Source organism: Ruditapes philippinarum, unplaced genomic scaffold, assembly GCF_026571515.1.
Source record: "Ruditapes philippinarum isolate M1 unplaced genomic scaffold, ASM2657151v2 ctg1774_1_1_1_1, whole genome shotgun sequence".
NCBI classification, from domain to species: Eukaryota; Metazoa; Mollusca; class Bivalvia; order Venerida; family Veneridae; genus Ruditapes; species Ruditapes philippinarum.
Window position 1 is genome coordinate 196,813 of NW_026853357.1, and position 24,599 is coordinate 221,411.

At 32.0% G+C, this 24,599-nt stretch overlaps 2 protein-coding genes across 4 annotated transcripts; one reads left to right on the plus strand and one right to left on the minus strand.

The window, feature by feature from the left end:
• Nucleotides 1-1,781: 1,781 nt before the first annotated feature.
• On the minus strand, nt 1,782-10,242 carry LOC132736624 (transmembrane protein 42-like). Of its 3 annotated transcripts, none has more exons than XM_060723785.1 (6): nt 10,128-10,242; nt 7,219-7,413; nt 3,698-3,844; nt 2,850-2,946; nt 1,999-2,112; nt 1,782-1,935 (listed from the first exon to the last, which is right to left on the minus strand). In XM_060723785.1, exons 1-5 carry the CDS (start codon nt 10,188-10,190, stop codon nt 2,063-2,065), a joined length of 552 nt encoding a protein of 183 aa, XP_060579768.1. In that variant the 5' UTR covers nt 10,191-10,242; the 3' UTR covers nt 1,782-1,935; nt 1,999-2,062. The 3 variants fall into 3 exon arrangements, with proteins under 3 accessions (XP_060579768.1, XP_060579770.1, XP_060579769.1); XM_060723787.1 differs by lacking the exon at nt 10,128-10,242 and adding an exon at nt 9,883-10,018 and having other exon boundaries at nt 1,783-1,935; XM_060723786.1 differs by lacking the exon at nt 10,128-10,242 and adding an exon at nt 9,846-10,009 and having other exon boundaries at nt 1,783-1,935.
• LOC132736623 (ER membrane protein complex subunit 8-like) lies at nt 10,136-20,555 on the plus strand. Its single transcript, XM_060723784.1, has 5 exons — nt 10,136-10,374; nt 12,116-12,192; nt 12,591-12,660; nt 13,479-13,570; nt 16,002-20,555. Exons 1-5 carry the CDS (start codon nt 10,168-10,170, stop codon nt 16,153-16,155), a joined length of 600 nt encoding a protein of 199 aa, XP_060579767.1. The 5' UTR covers nt 10,136-10,167; the 3' UTR covers nt 16,156-20,555.
• Nucleotides 20,556-24,599: the final 4,044 nt, after the last annotated feature.

Consider the following 24,599-nt stretch of genomic DNA (forward strand, 5'->3'; position numbering starts at 1 on the left):
AGAAAACTGAGCTAGATTTACAGATCTTGAATGATATACCTTATTTTGTCTGCAGACTGAGTTTCTTTTAGTGAAAGCAGTCCAGTTCTATTGGTTTTTTAATAATATTCTTTTGTTCTGAATTGAATCTGATTACCTTGTTCTAAATTATATACTTAAATGGTTTCTTTATATGTTTACGTTGGTTTCTAATGGACATAAAAAGAGAGGCCAATAATGCTGTCATGCTAACAGTGTAATTTCTTCCAATAAAAGACCTTGATAGATCTAAATTTGCATGCACTTAAAAGATTTATCTTCTGTTACTGTTAGTCTTTGATAATGTGAGAGTGACGTGTCATTTAATGTGTACAAAAAAGTGTAGAACCATCGAGGGAAAGGTAAAAACGTGTCTTAAAGAATCGAATATAAAAGTAAGTTTGCATATGAATGGCATATGAATGGTAAAACTCTGGGTGGTGAAATTGTTTTAGTCTTTGTGTTTGTTGTAATCAAATATTTTGTCCCGAGTTCGAGTTTCACTCTATCTATAGTCTTATGCCAATTTTGTAGCAGACGTAAAACGAATTGTCATATATAATTAGGTTTGTTGTACATGTATTGTCTAACTATTTAACTATGTAAAATGTTTATACATGTACCTGTAATACTCTAAGAAATTTATAGACCTTAATCAAAACAGCTTAAGTTAGGTTTTATTGATATATATGGTAAGTATATGGGCTGGAATTGACAAATATACTATTTTATTTGGATTCTAATGCATTTGGAGATCAACACCCCAGTGTCTGTGCTCATAACCATCCAATTACATGTAAGGTTCTTCACTTTAATTTCCAGACAGTCTGTCTTTGCTGCAAGACTTTTGTCTTATTGAGAAGGTAGTACTTGTTTAAAGTAATAGCGTACTGAAAATTTGCATATATCAGAGAGTAATAAATACTGGTAATTAACAAGAACACTCGTCTTTTTTTCTATATATATATTACCAATTTTTTTATTGGCATAACCTGTCAAACAATGTATGACTCATATAATGTAAATGTGTGATCATAGCCAGCACTTGTGTGAACAAACTATGAGTCACTAATTAATCTGTGGGAACAAATAATAAGCCATATTCTTGGAATATATTCTATGTCACATCAAGCACATGTGTGAGGACAAATTATAAGTTACATCCTCAGAGTGAATCATGTCACATCCAGCAAATGTGAGGACAAATTGTTGGTAAAACCCTTGGGATAAATTATATGTGTCACATCCAGCACAAGTGTGAGGACAAATTATAAGTTACATCCTTAGAATAACTTTTTTGTCACACCAAGCAAATGTTTGAGGACAAATCATATGTAAAATCCTTGGAATAAATTGTTTGTCACATCGAGCATGTGTTTGAGGACAAATTATAAGTAATATCCTTGAAATAAATTATATGTCACATCGAGCACATGTGTGAGGACAAACTATAAGTAATATCCTTGGAATAAATTATATGTCACATCCAGCACGTGTTTGAGAACAAATTATAAGTAATATCCTTGGAATAAATTATATGTCACATCCAGCACATGTTTGAGGACAAATTATAAGTAATATCCTTGGAATAAATTATATGTCACATCCAGCACATGTTTGAGGACAAACTATAAGTAATAATCCTTGGAAAAATTATATATGTCACATCCAGCACATGTTTGAGGACAAACTATAAGTAATATCCTTGGAATAAATTATATGTCACATCCAGCCACATGTTTGAGGACAAAACTATAAGTAATATCCTTGGAATAAATTATATATGTCACATCCAGCACATGTTTGAGGACAAATTATAAGTAATATCCTTGGAATAAATTATATGTCACATCCAGCACATGTGTGAGGACAAATTATAAGTAAAGTCCTTGGAATAAATTATATGTCACATCCAGCACGTGTTTGAGAACAAATTATAAGTTACATCCTAGGAAATATTATATGTCATATCCAGCACATACATGTGAGAACAAACTATTACAGATTTAATTTCATTCAAGTCCTCCTGCATGATGCACTTTATTCATTTCACTTTCTTTGACTCGTCATGTTTTGTATCAGTATCTTGACTACCTGCAAAGGCAAAGTTTAAGGCATATTACCATATCTTATACATTTAGTTTTTACTTACTGGTATATAGACAATACTTACTGGTATATAGACAATATTGAATGAGTGATGATTTGATACTAAATTTATTGAACAAGTTGAAAACAATCATGTGAGCTTTTGGTGAGCATAATATTGTAATACGCAACAAGTTCAATTAATATAGTATTGAATCTATACAAAAATAATATTAATATTTTTTATTCCAATTTAAAAAAAAATTTTAAAAAAGTCATAAAAACTATAGTGTAAAACTAACATTGGCCCTGCCCCTTTAAAACGTGTTTGTATATAAAGTAAAAGGCGTCAATTTTAAAATTGGGAAACCCCTGGTGTTATAATATTCTGTTTAAAATTAAAAAGGGGCCTTTTTTTAAAACCCTTTTTCTGCCATGGGTTTAAAGTGATAAAAAACCTTAAAACCCAAAATTTAAAAAAAATTTTAATAAAAAGTATATAAGAGTATTTTGTCTTGTCTTATTGTAACTGAAAGTGATAAGTCTTTGCCATCAGTATTAAAACAAGAAACTGCATGAGTACACACTTTTTATCTTGAGCCTAAACAAGAAAAACAAGGAAAAAATATATTTTAGTCAAACAGAACCTGTTCTTATTTATAACTAAAAGCCATGACTTGTGCAAAGCTATGTTTTGTCAAACAGATATCTGGGTGGGGGTGTTTAAGTGTAGTATATCTTACCTTGATGTATTAATACTAGTCCTGCAAGTATTAAGCATGAACCACACCACCATAACAAAGAGAATGTTTCACCAAAAAGTAACAAACCTAGCAAAGCCTGCAATAAAAAAATGATGAAAAAATAATAATAATGATGATGATGATCACAGTGATGGTGATGATGATGATGATTATTATGATGAATGTTGCATTTCATTCATATTGAAACAACAGTTTTGTTATTTTTGTCATCTTATACTTTTATCAAAATTCATTCAACAGCATTTTACTTTTTCTTTTGTATTCCAATTTGGTTTTAAGCCAGTCTCACTGATATGTTAAAGGTCATGTGTCAAGTTTTCAACTTTACTGGTGAAGAAAAGCTCAAGGTGCCAAATTTATGCATTATTATTAATCCCTAAGCAGGTGTGGGGAGGGCCACCTGAGTAAAACCACAGACCTTCCTTAAGTGATGAATCTAAAAATTCTTCACATAAGAGTACTCAAAGATTATGGAAGGATTTTGATTCCACAGCAGTAATGGCCAGGTACACGCTTCAAAGTGTCAGCAGCTTTGACCAATCGGCCATGGAGGCGCCTACAGCATTTACTGTATTACTTATCATACTTACAAGAAATAAATGAGAATTTTTACAAGCATTTCTTAATACTAAGACATAGCAAGAAAACATTTGTTTTCAAAACTAAACTCATACCACAGGAGCTTGACATTCTGTCAATAATTAAAAAATATAAGCAAATAAGAAATAACGACAAATATACCCCTCTATATTATTTATTTTATAGAGGGGCATATTTGCCATTTCTTCTAAATTTTTTGCTCATACACACTAGTACATGTAACTTACAGACACTAGAAAGTTAGCTCCTGTATTGGTTATGGTTGCCTCTACTGTAGATGGACAAAACTGCAGAGATTTTGTGTAAAATGTCCACATCAAGGCATTGAAGAGAAATATTCCTCCAACACAAATACCTCTAAGTATATAAGATATCTGTAAATAAAATACAATTACATAGAAAATATGAATATACATTTAATAACAGACAAGTTCTTTGTCATAAAAAAAAATTGAGGATTGCCCACAAAACTGTTGTAAGTGTTGTTTTTATTTTACGTATAAGTTACTGCAGTTTTGAAGTCAACCCTCGAAATACACAAGAGAACAGAACAAAATTACATTATTATACTAGCACAGTTGACATGATACATATAAAAACATTTAAATTTATAAATTGAAGTAATATCAGTTATTAGATAGCTTATAAACATATACGGTACATATCATGTATGCTCAGTAACAGTCAAAATGTTACGGATTTTAGGAGAACAAATGTACATCTTGTAAAGTATAAACATGTTTGTGTTATCACTATTTTGTGAAAGCCTGCTTGATTTTATTATAACTCCCATGATCCCAACAACAAAACATACATGATAAAAATAATAATCTTAAAGTAGATATGCGATATGTAATAACCTTAAATAGATATGGTACATGTAATTAGCTTAAAGTAGACATAAAACATGTAATAACCTTAAAGTAGTCATAATACATGTAATAACCTTAAAGTAGACATGATACATGTAATAACCTTAAAGTAGACATGATACATGTAATAACCTTAAAGTAGACATGATACATGTAATAACCTTAAAGTAGACATGATGCATGTAATAACCTTAAAGTAGACATGATGCATGTAACAAGAGCTGTCTGTAGGACAGCACGCTCGACTATTCTAAGTGCTTGATAGTAAAAGAGCCTTGATATTGTTAAATTTTTTAAGTTCACAAAAGGGCTAATTTTTTTTTATAAATTCATGTTATAGGCCTTAGAGAGAGTCTAATTATACAGAATTGGCTTGACTATTAGGAAGGTAATGTCACAAGGGTTTTTTATTGAGTATAATAATACTAATTACCTATGAATACATAAATTTGACAGAAAAGGTACAAAGGCTTGTTATTAAGATGTTTTATCAAGTAAATCACTACTTTATTATTATGAATGCATAAAATTGTCCCAAAAAAGGCACAAACCCTTCAGTAGTTATTGAGATAACAGCTTACAAGCAAAACTTTACCAATGGCATCAATACGAATTATCGAATTTCTAAGTTGAAAAAGGGGAGAAAAGTCAGCCTAAATGCAAGATAGAATTATGGATCTTTGTCAGTGACCTACAATTATGACCCTAAATGCATATGTGAAGTTTTAAATAAATATCTTTAATAGTTATTGAGATATGTAAAACTTGCATGTAAACATTAACCAAGAAACTAAGTAGAAAAGGGGATATGAATCAGCCTTAATGCAAGATAGAGTTATGGAACTTGGTCAGTGACATACAATTATGACCCTCCAATTATGACCCTAAGTGCATGTGTAAAGTTTCAAGTAAATATCTTTGAAGACCGTTAACCTTTAACCAAAATTTCTAAGTTTCAAAGGGGCAAATAATTCTGCAAATATTGCAGACAGAGTTATGCAATTTTGCAAACTGATGTACATTGTTACTATAAATAAGTATTTAAATTTCAATTGATTATCTCAAGCAATAATTGAGATATTTGACTTTACAAAAAACTTTAACCAAAATTTCTAAGTTCCAAAGGGGCATAATTCTGTCAATATGGTAGGCAGAGTTATCCAACTTGTCAATCTGATGTACATTGTTACTATAAATAAGTACTGTAAGTTTCAATTGAATATCTCAAGCAATAATTGAGATATTTGACTTTACAAAAAACTTTAACCAAAATTTCTAAGTTAAAAAGGGGCATTATTCTGTCAATATTGTAGGCAGAGTTATCCAACTTGTCAATCTGATGTACCTTGTTACTATAAATAAGTATTGTAAGTTTCAATTGAATATCTCAAGCAATAATTGAGATATTTGACTTTACAAAAAACTTTAACCAAAATTTCTAAGTTAAAAGGGGCATAATTCTGTCAATATTGTAGGCAGAGTTATCCAACTTGTCAATCTGATGTACCTTGTTACTATAAATAAGTATTGTAAGTTTCAATTGAATATCTCAAGTAATAATTGAGATATTTGACTTTACAAAAAACTTTAACCAACGCAGACGCCGACGCGGACGCTGACGCTGACGCCGACGCTGGGGCGACTACAATAGCTCTCATATTCTTCGAATAGTCGAGCTAATAACCTTAAAGTAGACATGATGCATGTAATAACCTTAAAGTAGACATGATACATGTTATAAGCTGAAAGTAGAAATGATACATGTAATAACCTTAAAGTAGATACATGTAATAACCTTAAAGTAGACACAATGCATCATGTAATAATCTTAAAGTAGATATGATACATGTTATAAGCTGAAAGTAGAAATGATACATGTAATAACATTAAAGTAGTCATGATACATGTAATAACTTGAAAGTAGACATGATACATGAAATAACCTTAAAGTTGATATAATACATGTAATAACCTTAAAGTTGATATGATACATGTAATAACCTGAAAGTAAACATGATACATGTAATAACCTTAAAGTAGACATGATACATGAAATAACCTGAAAGTAGACATGATACATGTAATAACCTTAAAGTAGTCATGATACATGTTATAACCTTAAAGTAGTCATGATACATGTAATAACCTGAAAGTAGACATGATACATGAAATAACCTTAAAGTTGATATAATTCATGTAATAACCTGAAAGTAGACATGATACATGTAATAACCTTAAAGTAGTCATGATACATGTAATAACCTTAAAGTAGATATGATACATTTAATAACCTTAAATTAGACATGATGAATGTAATAACATTAATGAAGACATGATACATGTAATAACCTTTAAGTAGACATGCACGGATTTCATTTTTATCCAAGGCAACAGATGCTCCAAAGAAAACAACGGATTTTGCCATAGGTCAAGGGTGTACTTTAATATATACAGGCTGAAAATACAACTGATTTTCACAGCATTATAACCGATGGGTTGGATCGCCAATCGGTTAATAATGAAAACCCTGGACATTATACATGTAATAACCTGAAAGTAGACATGAATCATGTTATATCATTTAAGTAGACATGATACATGTAATAACCTAAAAGTAGACATGATACATGTAATAACCTTAAAAACGACATGAATAACCTTACACAAGACTTGATACACAATTACATGTATGTGGAAGACAGGCTGATCCATTGATGTTACTTAAGCACTCCTGCTATAATCATGTACAGTAATACTACAATTATTTGGCATTTGCATGTATATGACTTTCACATATCTATGTAATATACTTGATATAAAAAAAATAACTCATTGAAAACACACAGAAAACATACATACTGAAAATTTATACTTACTGAATCACAAACAACACTCATTTTGACAGTCTCAAAACTTATAGCAAAAGTCAAGCATAGTTCATGAACAACATCTGCAGTGACTGCAAGTTTGGCTGACACTGATGCCAAAGCTGCCATCATACCAGCTACAACTGCTAAACACAATCCCCAGGTATGATTGTCCAACATGGTTTGGAAATTCTGATGGTAATGCTGTAAATAACAAGAGCTGTCCGTAAGACAGCGCGCTCGACTTTTTTATTGCTTGCCAATAAAAAAAGTTTTTGCAGTAAAAGGCAATACAAGAATCTCTGTATTTTTAAAGTGAACAATGGCCATGAGCATTAAGATATTTAGTGAAGAATTATTTTACTGAATTGAATATTACAGCAATGTTTATATGACATAATTTATGGTAAAGTGAACAAGTGGATAGGAATGAATTTTTTTAGATTTTTTAAGTTTTTTAGTGCTTGCCTATAATACAAAACATTGACAGTTAAGGGCCATAATTCAAATAAAATCTTTGACAGAATTACCTTCTCCTGGACATGTTTGGGAATCATGATTGTAAACAAGTATTCCAACTTTCAAATTAATATCTCAAACAGTTCAGTCAAAAAGTGGACTGGTACTAAAAACTTAACCAAGATTCTAAGTTGATAAAAGGCCTTAATTTTTAAAACAAATCCTTGACAGAGTTACCTTCTCTTGCGTACAGATGGGGGTAATGATGTGAAATAGCATTAAAAGTTTCAAAGCAATATCTCAAAGGGTTAAGGCAATAAGTGGATTTTACCCATATTCAATGTATTTTCTAAGTCAAAAAGGGGCATAATTCTGTCAAAAACCTTGACAGAGTTATGTCCTCTTGTCTGTTGATGAAGGTCGTGATGGTAAACAAGTATGGTCAGTTTCAAAGCAATACCTCCAATGGTTTTGAAATAAAGTGAGGTGGTACAAAAACTTAACCAAGCTCAATACACTTTCTAAGTCAAAAAAGGGCCATAATTCTGTCAAAAACCTTGACAGAGTTATGTACTCTTGTCTGTAGATGGAGGTTATGATGGTGAACAAGTATGGTAAGTTTCAAAGCCATACTTGTAATACTTCTGAAATAAAGTGGGGTGGTACGAAAAACTTAACCAAGGTGTGACGCCGACGCCGACGCCGGGGCGAGTAGGATAGCTCCCCTTTTCATAGAAAAGTCGAGCTAAAAATGACCTTTCCAAAGTCGTTTGCTAGGGAATGTAACGATTCGCCACACTAACGATTCGCCACATAACCATTCGACACAGAGTAATAACGATTCGCCACAGTTAAATAACGATTCGCCACATGTTCAAATACAAACTTTTTCACACCTGTTTTCAAATTGTTGATGGAAAAAAAGATTCCATTTTATATTTCATTTGTTAATTACATAAATTAATTACACTGAATACAGCTTTTATTGAATAAAAAACACGAAAACAAAATATTTTATTAACAAAATTACATAACACATTTTATAACTTCGTTATATATTTAAACTGGAAAAAATTTACTTACAACTTTTATAGAATAAAACACATAAAAATAAATATTTTATTAACAAAATTACATAACACATTTTATAACTTCTTTATTTATATAAACTGGAAAAATATAATAACTAACTTTTATAGAATAAAAACACATGGAAATAAATATATTTTATTACCAAAATTACATCACACATTGTAGATGAGAAAAACTTCGTTATTTATATAAACTGGAAAATTATACGAATTAAACACCTTTTATTGAATAAAGACACATGAATATTTTATTACCAAAATTACATTACACATTTTAGATAAGTTAAGTATATAACTAACATATTTTATTACAAAATTTACATACATGTACATAAGCTTAATTGCCGCATTGTTTTGAAATCTGCTCACATTGTCAGATAATTAAAGGATTATTTCGGCGTCAATTAAATATTTCTACAACAAGCTATTATTAAAATTAAAGGTGTGACAAATGTTTTAGATATGCATTCTTTAATCAATTATCGTAAATCAATTTTCGTAATGATCACATGTTTTTGCAATATTTTTTTAAATATTTGATATATATATAATATATTTATATATATAAATTTTAATTGACATTTATGTTTATGATTAATTCAATATTTATTTCAACATATAATTACTTTCTTGTAAATGTACTCCTGTAATAATGTTACTTTGATAAATTGAAAATCCGCGATGGGGGCTTTAAGTTCATGTTACGTGTATTAAGAAACATTATTAAATTATTGTCATTGTCAAATTATTAAAACAAAAGGTAAAAATTTGTTGATAACTAAAAAAATCATTGTTAGATCTATAATCAAATTGTGGCGAATCGTTATTTAACTGTTGCGAATCGTAATTACTCTGTGGCGAATCGTTATGTGGCGAATCGTTAGTGTGGCGAATCGTTACTAATTCGTTTGCTATGGGCTTTGTTATAAAGATCAATAGTAATTTGCTATGATTTTAAATTGTAAAATAACAAACAAATGTGTAAATTACATCTTCATACATTTCTCTAGTTTTAAAGTACGAAATATCTTTGGTACGAATACACAGATATTTTACAAAATAAACGGTTCACAATATTCTAACAACCTGTCAGTTAGCTATTATGTGTTGAACGTTTTTGTACTTTTATTTCGGAGCAGTTGATATGGTGAAATTCAAATCAAAACTCAAAATAAGTTAATTTTTCATATTTAAAAAAATATAATTTCCAATTGTTTATGGGCGCAGCCATGTTTCAATCTCGCACATAATTTTCATTTAATATAGACCAAAAAAGAAGTTATAAATTTAAAGTTCAATGAAATTAATTTGCAAAAGTATCCAAATAAAATAAACTGATATTGTTTCCAACTGAACAAATTGATGTACCCAATTATAGGATCGCAGTAACTCATGCGGTAAAATAAAGATGGCGGAAATATCTGTCAGCATGAAGGCGTATGCCAAACTTTTGCTTCATGCAGCAAAATATCCTCATTGTGCCGTAAATGGACTTCTTTTAGCTGAAGATACAAAAACGAGCAAAGAGAAAAAGTCAATAAGATTTGTAGACTGTATCCCACTTTTTCATCTTTCTCTTAGTTTGGCTCCCATGCTGGAAGCTGCCCTTTTACAGGTAAAGCCATAGTAATGTTATCTGTGGTATATGGTTTAATTACTTTTATACAACACAGCACATAGCAATCAGCTTACTCTAAAATTAAAACAGTTGCTTGGGGAATCTATTTACTGAATAAACTTTACTGTACAATGTACACAATAGTCAAAATATTTCCCATTCATACATAATATGAAATTAGGCAAAGCCTATGAATGGGGAAGTCGGTAAAAAAATCCTTTCATTTTTCCGTTTTAAAGGTGTCATTCGGTATTATATGTACCCACTTCCGTTTTCACTCGGAACACTCGACGATTATTATTAATCCGAAAATTTGAGATTTGTTCTGTTATCGGAATACACTGCATTTTATCATTGAGTAACATTGTAAATGGCGGCGCCTAACTAGAACTGACACTGAAAATTTCATTGATAGGTATAGAATTCTATATATTTTTTAATTGTTTTTTATTTGAATTTTCTTTTAAATATACACGTGTAGTCTATAGCCGGGCAAGCCAAAGAAAGCGGGCCCGGACTTTGACTTCCCCGTATAATAGCGCAGTATCTCATCGCGTAGAACAATACTCGACGATAATTATTGATGTGAAAAGTTGCGATTGTTCGTTATCAGAATACCCCGCCTATTAATATTGTTTTACATTGAAAATGGCGTCGCCCCACTAAAACTGACATTGAAAGTTACATTGATAGGTATAGAATTCTAGATATTCTTTAATTTTTTTTATTTTGATTTTCTTTTAAATAATATGAAATTAGGCAAAGCCTGTGAATGGAGAAGTCGATTAAAAAATAGTTTATTTTCCGTTTATAAAGGTGTCGTTCGGTATTTTATGCACTGCTTCCGTTTTCACTCGGAATACTCTATGATTATTATTGATCCGAAAAGTTGCGATTGTTCGCTATATAGCGCCTATTATCGTTGAGTTACACTTGAAAATGGCGGCGCCCGACTAAAACTGACATTGAAATTTTCGTTGATAGGTGTAGAATTCTATATATATTCCTTAATTGTTTTTTATTTGATTTTCTTTAAATATACATGTGTAGTCTATAGCCAGGCAAGGCAAAGCCCCAGCACGCTCAGCCGTTCCAGCCTTTGACTTCCCCGAAATAGTTATTTTTTTATTTTACATTTTCCGTTTTAAAGGTTTCATTCGGTAATTGATGCATCACTTCCGTTTTCTCTCAGAACACATCGAAGATTACACAATAGTCAAAATATTTCCCATACATATAATAGCACAGTATCCCATCGCGTAGTACAACACTCGACAATTATTATTAAATAATCTAAAAAGTTGTGATTGTTCTGTTATCGGAATACCCGAGATATTATCATTGAGTTACATTGAAAATGGCAGCGCCCAACTAGATATGTCACTAAAAATTCATATGTAGGTATAGAATTCTATATATTCTCTAAATTGTTTTCATATGATTTCCTTTTAAGTATACCCATGTAGTCTATAATAGTCTTACTCTGTAGCCGGGCAAGCCAAAGCCTGGGCCCCACCTGGTCCCGGTCCTTGACTTCCCGGTATAATGGATGACATTCCAAAGTGATATATTTAAAACAGGTTGAATATTATTGTTATTAACTTACTAATTTATATTAAAAGCAAATCATCATTTTTATGGGTTGATTTGTGACCAAAAAAAAAAATGATGCGAATTGTGAACAAGGTAAATTGTAAGTCAACAAGCTGATGAATTCATGTATTTTGTTTATTTACAGATAGACTCATATTGTAAAAGTAAAGGCTACGTGATTGGAGGATATTATCAGGCTAATGAACATCTTTCAGATAACTCGTAAATATATATATTTTTTCACCTAGTTTTCATTTATTAAGAAAGTCATAGTCTTTATGAATGATGCATAATAGACTTTATGAATGATGCATCATTATTTATTTACCTTAGATAAATCATTTCGGGTTTAATGATTTTAATTTTCTGTCCTAGATGCTCTATGTTTGAACCCCTTTCAGCCTGTACATTAAAATATCACCCTTGACCCTTGGCAAATTTTCCTTGGCGAATCTGTTGCCTCAGATAGAAATGAAAACCCTGGAAGAGTGACAAGAAACATAGAAAAGCAGCCAGTGTAATTTATGAATTTATGTTGAAGAGAATTACATGTATATTGTAGACAAACATATTTATCAGTTATTTTTTATGCTTAAACCTGTTTTTGTTTTTTTTGTCAGGGTTAACAATGTAGCAAGACATATTGGTAAGAAAATACACGAATATTATCCTGATGCTTGTATATTTATGGTAAGTATATTAAATATGTATTATGTCCATTTAAGGTCAAAAAAATATTGCAAATGAAATTAATATTAAGAGACAACTACCCTAATAATTTGATAATTATGTGCTGATGTTTGATTAGAAACAAGATGAAAAATTAGTAAGTTAAGAATATCCCCCTGAACATGAATTTCTTAAATCTTGCCACAGCATTTTGCTTTTTAAAGTTTTTCTAATTATATTTGTAAAAAGGAATCATGCCGCATTTTGTGTGAGCACTACATCTAGTTATTAATATCCCAGCATACATTATTTGTTAAAATATCAATCCTAAAATATATTTAAACAATGTTGTTTATTAAGTATTGATGTGAATATTTTAAATAGTTATCGGTAGTTCTCCCTACCAAGTTCTGTTTTTATCTCCGGCCTATAAAACCAAAAGGCGGATATTGAAATGGTGCTGTGGTTGTCTGTTGGTCCAGATCATTATCTTAGATTTGGAATATCCAATATTCTTGAACCTGATAGGAATAGGGCATTTAGACAGTAGCCAAATGCCATCAAAATCAAATCACATGACTTTTAGGTCTCGGGGTTTTGCCCCTTGGTTATATAAAAAGTGATGTTTTGTGTAATTGATAAAGGCACCAAAACATTTTCTTCCGTATTCTGTCAATTAATTGTGGGAATATCATTAAAAAAAATAATCGGCTAACTGTTTAGAGCCTGTTCAATCTGCATCCATAGACATGCAGGCTGACCTGGCTCTATACTTGTGGCAAAGGCTAAACTTTTTTAGTTGCTGCAAGGTAACGGTTAATTTTTTTTTGTGATTTCAGATTGACAATAATCGTGTTAGTCCGGAAAGTCCTTCAGAAGTTTATAGAGTTCATACAATGAAGGAAACAGGCTGGAAAGAAGCGGACAAAAGGTTTGTACATTCACAAAGCAGGGATCGAAAAAATTATTTATTAAAGAGCCAATCATCCTGCAGGACTAATGGCTTCAAATTTCTACTCGTTTTTCACGCTATGCTAATCCTCATGCATTTTGTGGATGATTTTCAAAATAATCTTTGCTGATTTTTATTTTACGATGGAAAACTGGTAATAAAACTTGTGTTTTAAGTTATGTAAAGAGCATTGTCATTTACATTCTACTCACACCTGTATCCAATTAACAATGCTTTCAGAGCTTTATAATGTGTGCGATTTATACATAATCGAAAGCACGAGCTTTGTTTCCAATATTCCATTGTTAAATGTTTACAAACACATTATGAGAATTCTGGCAGTCATTGGCTAATTTCCGCTTGTCCTGCCAGATGACCATACTACAATTTTGTACTTGGCCTGCCTCAATCTCTACTCGTAAATACGATCGGACAAAAGAAATTTTCGATCCTTGCAAAGATGCTTTTATATAGAACTGCATTATAAAATTCTTACGCACATACATAAGTAGGGCACTTGAAACAGAAAAATATGCAAAGGATAATCAAGACATATAATCTTGATTAAATTGAAAAAACATTTTTTATGTGCCCCCACTTTAGTGGTGGGCATTTAGATTTACCCTTGTCCGTCCATCCGTTCTCTTTTGTGTCGCATGTAACTCTAAAAGTATTTGACCTTGAGTCATGAAACTTTACAGGAATGTTGATCAGCATGTGTAGTTGTGCACCTGGGTATTTTTGTGTGGATCTATATAGTAATTTTAGAGTTATTGCCCTTGACAATTTTCAACTTGTTCTGCATGTAACCTTGATTAAATTGAAAAAACATTTTTTATGTGCCCCCACTTTAGTGGTGGGCATTTAGATTTACCCTTGTCCGTCCATCCGTTCTCTTTTGTGTCGCATGTAACTCAAAAAAGATTTGACCTAGAGTCATCAGATTGACAAAACAGTGGCGTGTGGGGGCACCCGTGTCCTATGGACACATTTCTAGTTTTATATTTTTTTTTGGTGCAATTTGTCCGATTAAAGTTTAAGGCGTTTACAGGGTTCTCGGGGACGCTTATTTTGGCATCCCGGTACGCATGTTTATTGCAGCTGGACGCAAATATTTCAGAGCAAGGATTCCACGTACGCTTAATTTTGCCCGGGGACGCATAAACATTACCGATTGTTTACAACCACAAATACACAAATGCGTCAGCGCGTGTCAGTCTATAGGTAGGCGGTCCTATGCACATCGACCCGTGAAGCAATTAGCCAATCAGTGATAACGCTTCCGATCATTATCACGCAATAGTGATCAGACTAATGTATACACGCGCTGTACAGTACATGTATTTATGATGTAATTACCAGATATATCACAAGGTGATAATTTTATATCTTTGATCAACAGTTGATTGGAAATAAGCAAATTTTACCGACAAAAGGATAAAATTATCGACTATTTACGCCGCAAGTTTAAAGACTGTTTTCTCAAATTACAATTGAGTGTAATTTTGAATGATTGTCGAATATTTTCGGCATTATAATGATTGTCGAATATTTTCGGCATTTTCTAGGCACAATTTTGCTTTAGTTTCATTCTTGCAAAAACTTTCTATAAGAGTATTAAGAATTTAAGATATTGTGCCGAAATGCCAGGTACACATACGCTTTTCTCTATCCGAAAATTGATCCCGAACATCGGCGATTTCACGTTCGCCAGAAACCCTAAAATTTCGCAAAAATTCTCGGTTTCCAAGCCAAACATGCGAATGAATTGTTTCTTTATTATTTAATCAACATTAAATCTTTAAATGTCGATCTTTAATTTGCCCCCTTTTGAAGATATTTGCTAAAATAATCGTCGATCGGATGAATCTCTTACACACTTTGTGAATCTGTACACGATTTTCCTATTCATTCCGCTAAACGCTGCCTATATACATTTACGTTTTTTTTTAACAAATACAAACTTTTTGTCTTAAGAGTGGACTTATTTAACCAGAGAAAAATTTGATTTGGTATAAAAGTGAGAAAAAAAAACAAACTTCCATGGGTTGATGCATTATAATGAAATAATTTCATAATAAATATTAACAACAAAACAATAATTATACTATGTAGTTCAGAGTTTCTTTTGAATAACTATTTACTTTGGAAGTCTCTTGAACATTCAAAATATCAGCAATGCTATTGTGAACATTGAATGACTAATCTGTAAACATATTTATTGCGACCCGCTTTTGGACTCCAACTTTTTCAGGGTTGGGAGTCCATGGACTCCATGTTTTAAAGTCCTAGTGAGAACCCTGGTTTAAATGCTTTTCATTTTTGGGTTTTTCTGCAGGGTAAGGATAAAGTCACGGTTGTACTATATTTAGTATCTAGGTTGCTATTTTTTTTTCTTTTATATTGACAGACAAACAGTAGATGAAGATACTTTACAAACAGCGTCAGTTTTGTTAGAGCAGGAACAATACAGACATTTAGTGGACTTTGATAATCATCTAGATGACGTGGCGAATGATTGGAGGAATACTAAACTCAATGATATTATAGAGAGATGTCTATAGTGCTAATGTGTAGTGTGTTCAAACGAGGCATTCATATGTATATAAAGTTGGAAATGACAGCGGTCGAGCATTGAAATATGAATTGAGAATCAACATTTCGACAGCCATTTTGGACTCTGTCGACAGGGTCCAATTTTTGTTTGCAGATATAGAACAAATTGATTGAAGGTTGTAGTGAAACATTGGAACACTATGTGAGATGTGTTATGTTACACAGTAGGTCAATGAAGAGACGTAATCCAGCCGTGTTCTACGGATCATTAAGAAAAAAGTGCTTAACAGTTTATTAAGTGTGGAGAAATTGAATGGTTTTGTCAAATAGATTTTACATGCTGCCTTTTGATTGGCTTATTTCATTTGTCAGAGAATTTGTAAATGCTGTCGTTTCATTGGACTATTTAAAAAACGAGGCTTCAGGAAAAACAAACAATCGTATTATAGTGATTGCAGAATTGTCTTTGTTCTTTATTATCAGCTGTAAAATTCATATAATATTATGTATGTTTAATTAAAAAAAAATAACAGTTTAGCACACTTTAATAACTCTTGTATTAGCACAAAAAAATGGTTCACGAAAAAACTGCCATTATTTTAAGCCATTCACAAACTACTCTTGTGAGTGATAAGTAACTTTCTAATGTACATTTAGAGTTTATTTAACATTGCCAGTAAGCTGGGAAATTGTTTGCATTGTCAAAATTCCATAGAAAAATGCTCAGTAAATGTATTGTTAAAAAAGGTTTTGATTTCCTATTTTTTTTTCTTTTTTTAGAGAATTTTGATAACAGTAAATGATTGTTTTGCATGCTGTTTTTTGTGAAAGGGTGAAATGATGTTAAAACTGTTTTTCTGAATCAAAATGTAGTGTTTTTTCCTCCAATTTACTTTAGTTCATTATGTAAAAGAAATGATATGCCAGGCATAAGTTTTTTGCTTTCTTTGTTTTGTGTGTAATGTAGTGCAATACTTAAGTTAATGTAATTCAGAATTTGTGGTTTTATTCTTGAATCCAATGTCAGTCCATGAAAGATACATGTACTTTTGTATTATTTTTATTGATTTTTCACAAAGAATTAATATTAGTATTATAAGGAAAGATAGTTGAATAAAAAATTACATCATGACTGGATAAAACATTCTATCAATTGTAAATTTACAAAATTTCTGCGGTATTCAGTTAATTTTAACAGAAAATTATTCATGTTGCCTCAATTTCAATGTTAATTTATGTAATTGTAACTACTAACAGACTTTCAATTACTATTCCTTTAAGGGCACACAAAGCCTCAGAAATGACTTCAGTTTTCCTTCTCAGGACAAAAACTGTTTAATGTTATTATAAAAAAATTATAAATAATTAAGTTAGAGAATGTTAGATGTTTATCATGTACAGAATGTAGAATGTAAAATAACTTGTCATATTATTGTAAGTAGCCAAATGTTGGCAAAATAGTATTTTATCTACCATTATAAATGCTTCATGTAGGTTACTAGATAATAATATGTATAATATATGGCCAGAATGTATAAGAACCAAACAATAGTTTGTCAGTTATGGTCAATTCAGAGAAAAATATTTTTCAAGTTTTTACTAAATACATGCATGAAGATATAACTGACCCCCAGGTTGGGGCCAATTTTGACACTATGGGCAAAATTTGAACCACTTTGGTAGAGGACCTACAGATTATAAACCAAATATCAAAGCTCTGGACCTTGTACTTTCAGACAAGAAGATTTTTTAGTTGTTTTTTTAGCTCACCTGTCACAAAGTGACAGGGTGAGCTTTTGTGATCGCTTTTCGTCTGGCGTCCGTCCGTCGTCTGTCAATCCGTAAACTTTTACTGTAAGTGACATCTCCTCATAAACCACTAAGTCAATTTCATCCAAACTTCACAGGAATGTTCCTTTGGTGGTCACCTTTAATAATTGTTCAAAGAATTTAATTCCATGCAGAACTCTGGTTGCCATGGCAACCGAATGAAAAAACTTTAAATATCTTCTTTTAAAAAACCCTAAAAGCTAAAGCTTAGATATTTGGCATGAAACATCTTCTAGTGAATGTCTACCAAGTTTGTTCAAATAAAAGCCCTGGGGTCAAAATTGGCCCCGCCCCAGGGGGTCATTGATTTTCCCTATATGCATATAGTAAAAACTTAAAAAATCTTCTTTAAAAGAACCCAAAGAGCTAGAGCTTAGATATTTAGCATGAAACATCTTCTAATGAGTGTCTACCAAGTTTGTTCAAATAAAAGCCCTGGGGTCAAAATTGGCCCCGCCCCAGGGGGTCATTGATTTTCCCTATATGCATAAAGTAAAAACTTAAAAAATCTTATAAAAAGAACTCAAAGAGCTACAGCTAAGATATTTAGCATGAAACATGTTCTAATGGGTGTCTACCAAGTTTGTTCAAATGAAAGCCCTGGGGTCAAAATTGGCCCTGCCCTGGGGGTCATTGATTTTCCTTATTTGTGTATAGCAAAAACTTAAAAATCTTCTTTGAAAAAACCAAATAGTTAGAGTTTAGATATTAAGCATGAAACATCTTCTAGTAAGTGTCTACAAAGTTTGTTCATATAAAAGCCCTGGGGTCAAAACAGGCCCCGCTCCAGGGGTGTCATTGTTTTTAACTAATTATATGTATAGTAAAAACTTAAAAAAATCTTCTTTTAAAAAACCCAATGAGCTAGAGCTTAGATGTTTAGCAAGAAACATCTTCTAATGGGTGTCTACCAAGTTTGTTCAAGTAAAAGCCCTTGGGTTAAAATTAGCCCTGATGGGTGGGGGAATATCATTGTTTTTCATTATATGTGTGAAATAAAAACTTAACATCATGAAACATCATCTAATTGGTGTCTTCCAAGTTTGTTCAAATAAAAGCCCTGGATTTAAAGTGGCCCAGGTCCTGTGGCCTATATGCAGGTGAGCGACCTCAGGGCCATCATGGCCCTCTTGTTTAAATAATGCTTTTGTTTATTTAAAGAATAAATGTAATGTGTTCAAATTTTAATATATATACCTTTTGTGCATGTGTTTTTCTTTGGTGTTTTATCTCTTTTGAGCATAAGGTTCTGTTTATGAGTTACAATGATTGTTTGGTTTCCAACGTTTTTAATCTCCTATTTACGCAACACGATCAAAAACTGCAGCAGGTGTGTACGTTTTTTGGGATTTTTCCCCAAATTCAGGAATTAGGACTCCATAATGCCATATTGTCTTCGACATAAAGCTATAAACAAAATGGGTAGCTTAATGTAGGATTGTATTTAAAGATATCTACTGTTTACATGTACCCATGCTTCTTAGAAGTGTTCATCAGATTGTTGTATTTGTATGCCTTCATTGTAATGTCAGTAACTCAATTTATTAATATAACAATGGTTTCCAATGGCATCCACAAAGATTTTGGCTGAAAATTGAGTCATAATAACTTTTAAATTATTTTTGAACCATACAGTAGCATTAAAGTTTAAAACTTTTTTTAACAGGTTCAAAGGTCAAATATGTAATCTGTATTTTCCAGAAGAATATTGTTTTTCTTCCTCTGTAAAAAGAGTCATTTTGATATATCACTGGAAGAGATTGCATAGACAAACAAGATATGTAATATTACAGCAAGGCAGTAAATGAATTAATAAAAAATCATTTTCATATTTTTGGTGCAAATTCTAGAGCAAAATGTGGCATGTTGGTCTGTTATGTTTAGTTGTGGTATGTATTTTTGAGGGTATCATGGCTCAAGCAACTCTCAACATGTCTTGGTGTGTAAAGATAATAAGTGACACTATTATAAGTGTCCGAGAAAAGAGCGGGGCAATCTCTTGAAAATCGGCTTTTTGTCTTTGCTTCGGTTTTATATGGTAACTTGTACAAAGTATTGGAGCATCAGTTAGAATTATAATTTTAATGAGATTGTGTAGGAGCTGAAAGAACAGAACAGAGGTACATATACATTAATTTTGTAATTCATACAATTGAATTTAAACACTTTGCTTCGGTTTTATATGGTAACTTGTACGAGGTATTGGAGCATCAGTTAGAATTATAATTTTAATGAGATTGTGTAGTAGCTGAAAGAACAGAACAGAGGTACATATACATTAATTTTGTAATTCATACAATTGAATTTAAACACTAATGTGTAATACATTTTTAGCAAGTGTTTGTAGCCTCTTTCTATTATAAATTTTACACATTTTATAATTTACCAAGTTAACTGCCATGAAACTAATTCAATTGCGTACCATCTTTTTGATCTGTTTATTTTTTATTTATTCTGTAATGATGTACATGTACAATGTTGGTGTCTTGTTGTAAATTGTACCGTTAGTCTACTCTATCTCACAAAGTTTATGATAATTATGTATCCATTATTATTGAAAATAAACAGACCAATCTAGCATTTTTCTCTTGTTATACTTGCCTATCATATCTTATAATACTTTTACCCAACATGTGTTATTACACCAAACATATCTCATACTTACCCAACATGTTTAATTATGCTTGACCAAACATGTCTTTAAGCAGGGTCTTTCAGTTTCAAATAAAAAAACAATTGTTATTTTTATGCCCCCGGGCATATAGTAATTGAACCGTCCGTACGAGGTTAACCTAGAACGGCAAGTTGGAAATATCTTAAGTTCTATCTATATTAATGGCTTCATAATTTCCACACTAGCTTATCAATACAAAGTACATGATATTGCCAAGTTATATAACTGTGTCATCCATATTTCCCAGTTATTTCCCTTTTTTCACTTTGAAAATAGGGCCTTGTCTGGTTAACCTATTCCGGCAAGTTGGATTTATCGTAAATTTCTCTTAATTGCTTAATTTATTTAATGATATCTTGCATATTTGGTAGGTCGATACCTTTAATGGTCCTCTAATTTTTTGTGGAGTAAGTGGTCTCTAGGGTCAAGGTCAAGGTCACTGGTTTAGAAAATAAATTTAAACATTTTTGCTCATACAGCCTTTATTTTTTGGTAGATGCCTTTTATGTATAATACAAACATGCCAAGGGAGGTCCTCCTTCTTTGGGTAAAGTAAGGGGTCATTTGGGTCAAGGTCAATGTCACCAATGTTAAAAATAGATTTTTACATGTGTATTAACCATATTCTATAGACAGATGTCATTTATAATTGATAGGAACATAAAATTGGATGGAGTTAGTGGTCAGTTGGGTCAAGGTCACCAGTGCTAAAAATAGATTTTTACACTTTTGCTCATACACCCTTTATTTATTGACAGATATATTTCATATTTGGTAGGAAGATAACTTGCATGGTATTCATCCGTTTGATTGGGGTAGGGATCAGTGGGTCAAGGTCACTTGTGCTAAAAATAGATTTTTACACTTTTGCCCATACAGGCTTTATTTATTGACAGGTGTATTTCATATTTGATAGGAAGATAACTTGCATGGTATTTTTCCTTTTGATCAGTGTGTCAAGGTCACTAGTGCAAAAAATAGATTTTAACATTTTTGCCCATACAGCCTTTATTTATTGACAGATATATTTCATATTTGGTAGGAAGATAACTTGCATGTTATTCTTACTGTGGATGGAGTTAGGGGTCAGTTGGGTCAAGGTCACAAGTGCTAAAAATAGATTTTTACACTTTTACCCATACAGCCTTTATTTATTGACAGATTAATTATCCCCCGCCGATGGAATCGGGAGGGGGATATAGTTTTGGCGTTGTCCATACGTCCGTCCGTCCGAATTTCGTTTCCGGACTAGTTCTCTGCAACTACTGGCTGGAATTCAACGAAACTTTATGGGAATCATCAATATCAAGAGGAGATGCCAATCGTCGGCTTTGTTCCGGTAGCCTTTTAAACCAAGTTATGGCCTGTTTGTTAGCAGTTGCAATAGAAAAAAAATTTCCGCCTTTTTTATTTTCCTTGGAAAAACTGGTAAATTAAGAAATTTTATAATTTTCCCATACCAAGAGAAGCGATATTGCCCTTTGGGTCAGAACTTTAACCCTTCAATTATGGCTTAAATTTTAAAAAGTATAATAAAAAAAGTTCCTGTATTCCAAAAACTAAATTTGGCGGAATTCAAGAAACTTTTTTAACCTTTACCAAGGAATCCTAATTGCCTTTGTTGGGGTAAAAATTAACTAGGTTATGCCCTATTTTTTTAAAGGCAATAAAATTGGGTTTCCCCCCCCCCCCCCCCCCCCCCCCCCCCTACTTCTCTGTAACTACTGGTGGAAAAATTCAATGAAACTTATGGGATACTGAGGAGATGTGCTATAGTCCCTTGTCCGGTATTTTAATCAATTTATGGCCCTTGATTAGTTATGCACTATGCATACATCTCATTGGCATTTCCAGATATTACTATTTAACACAAAGTTATGGCTCTGTTATTGCCCTGAATATTTATCAAGTTCAAAGAATATTACTGTTTATGCCATGATTAATATATAAATAAAGCCTTATGTCTTCAGTTGTTGTGTTAATAATAACCAGTACTCGGCGGGGGATATAAATTCAACGAATTTGCTTGTTTCATATTTGGTTGGAAGATAACTTGCATGGTATTCTTCCTTTGGATAGAGTTAGGGGTCAGTTTGGTCAAGGTCATCAATGCTCAAAATAGATTTTAACATTTTTGCCCATACAGCCTTTATTTATTGACAGGTGTATTTCATATTTGGTAGGAAGATAACTTGCATGATATTCTATAGGTATCAGTGGGTCAAGGTCAAGGGTGCCAAGTATAGATTTCTTACATTTATATATATTTGATAAAGTTGAATATTTATCACTTCACAAGTCATAGCAATCACTTGGCAACTTATATATTTCACAATTACAAAATGCCATGACTCTGTCAAGCTATATAACTTGTGTTTAAAATTTTTTGGCAATGTTTCTGTCCATATCTGAGTGAATGGGTAAACATTTTTTGAAATATTGCTACTGACAAGAATCGGAGCCGGGGGCATTTGTGTTTAACAAACACGTTCTGGTTTGAAGTAAAAACTGATAATCTAATGCAGCCAGGATTAGTTTTCAGTAATTTTTGATCGATTTAACAAAACATTATCTTATTATTTGATTTTTGAACAGTTATGTACTAGGCCAGATTACAGTCAGTAGATAACCTGAATCATGTCACTCGGTCCAGACATTTTTTTTCGTAAAATTGATCTGACTCCTGACCATTCTATTTGAAAGACCCTGCTTTAAGTAAGTTATACCTATCAACTTACCAAACTTATCTGACATGTACATGTATGCTAATACAATATCTCCTGTTCCGGGACTTTATGATCTCCACTAACCTTCAATTGAAGGGCGTCACTGAGTGGGTCATTCATTTTAAGTGGAAGGTTTCAGTTGTTATTTTCATGAGGTGATTTAATTTGTGTCAGGTTCAGGATTTTATGATGTTAGCACTATCACAGAAATAGTTAAATTACTACATTATGTAGAATGTACTCTGTATTAAAGTGTTGAATTTGGATATTAGAATAAACAAATGACACCGAGTATTATCCGACTTGTATGGTAACATTACATACATGAGAACTTGAAACACCAAAAGTATTGTACTAGTTGGTTTGGTTTAAGTCACACTGTCAAGATCATACAGCGACTTTTTAGCAAGAAACCTCGGGTGACCCTCCCTGCAATATTTCAGGCCTGAGGGTGCTCTAAAGTGGAACTGCCAAGCCAGAGGGCTTCCTCACATTATTGAAAAAAATCTGGTCCCTGATGTGATTTTAATCCCATTGTAGTCAGAGTGCTCTGATACCAGTTACCTCGGCCACAGAGGCCCAAAGTCTTATACTGAGCTCAATGTATTTGTAACTGGGGATACAAAATTAGGCCCACTAAGACAATAATTAACAAATCAACTCTGATATTTTGTAATGTATGTAGTTAAAACACATACACTTTAGCTCAAATCAGATAAAAGTTTGATGCTCATTTAAACCATTCTCAAGTCAACTTCCTTGGAATTAACCAGTACTGGTGTCAGATGAGAAAACATGGTTGAGACCCAAGTAGTGTTTCAATCCCACAATCCATGGGTTTGGGGACACCATTATTTAAATCCAGAGCAACACGGCACTGTGTTCACATAAACAAGCAAGATGCATTTTCAATTTAAGTAAACATTTTATTTTCCAAAATTATATCAAAAAGATGAAAATAATGACATTGAAAATGGAACTGATAAATGGCTAAATGAAGTTTTCTATCATCCTATATAACATATGTACAGAGTTCATGCAGCCAGGCTGAACATGGAATGGTTATATAATCATTTTATCATATAAATACTAGCGATATATCCAAGCATGTGTGCATTTCTATTTCAATCATTAAAGCAAGTTATAAACTTAAACTAAACAATGGTAAATGATAACAGGAAAAGAAAAACTGAAAAACTTGGAAAAGAAAAAAGAATGGTAA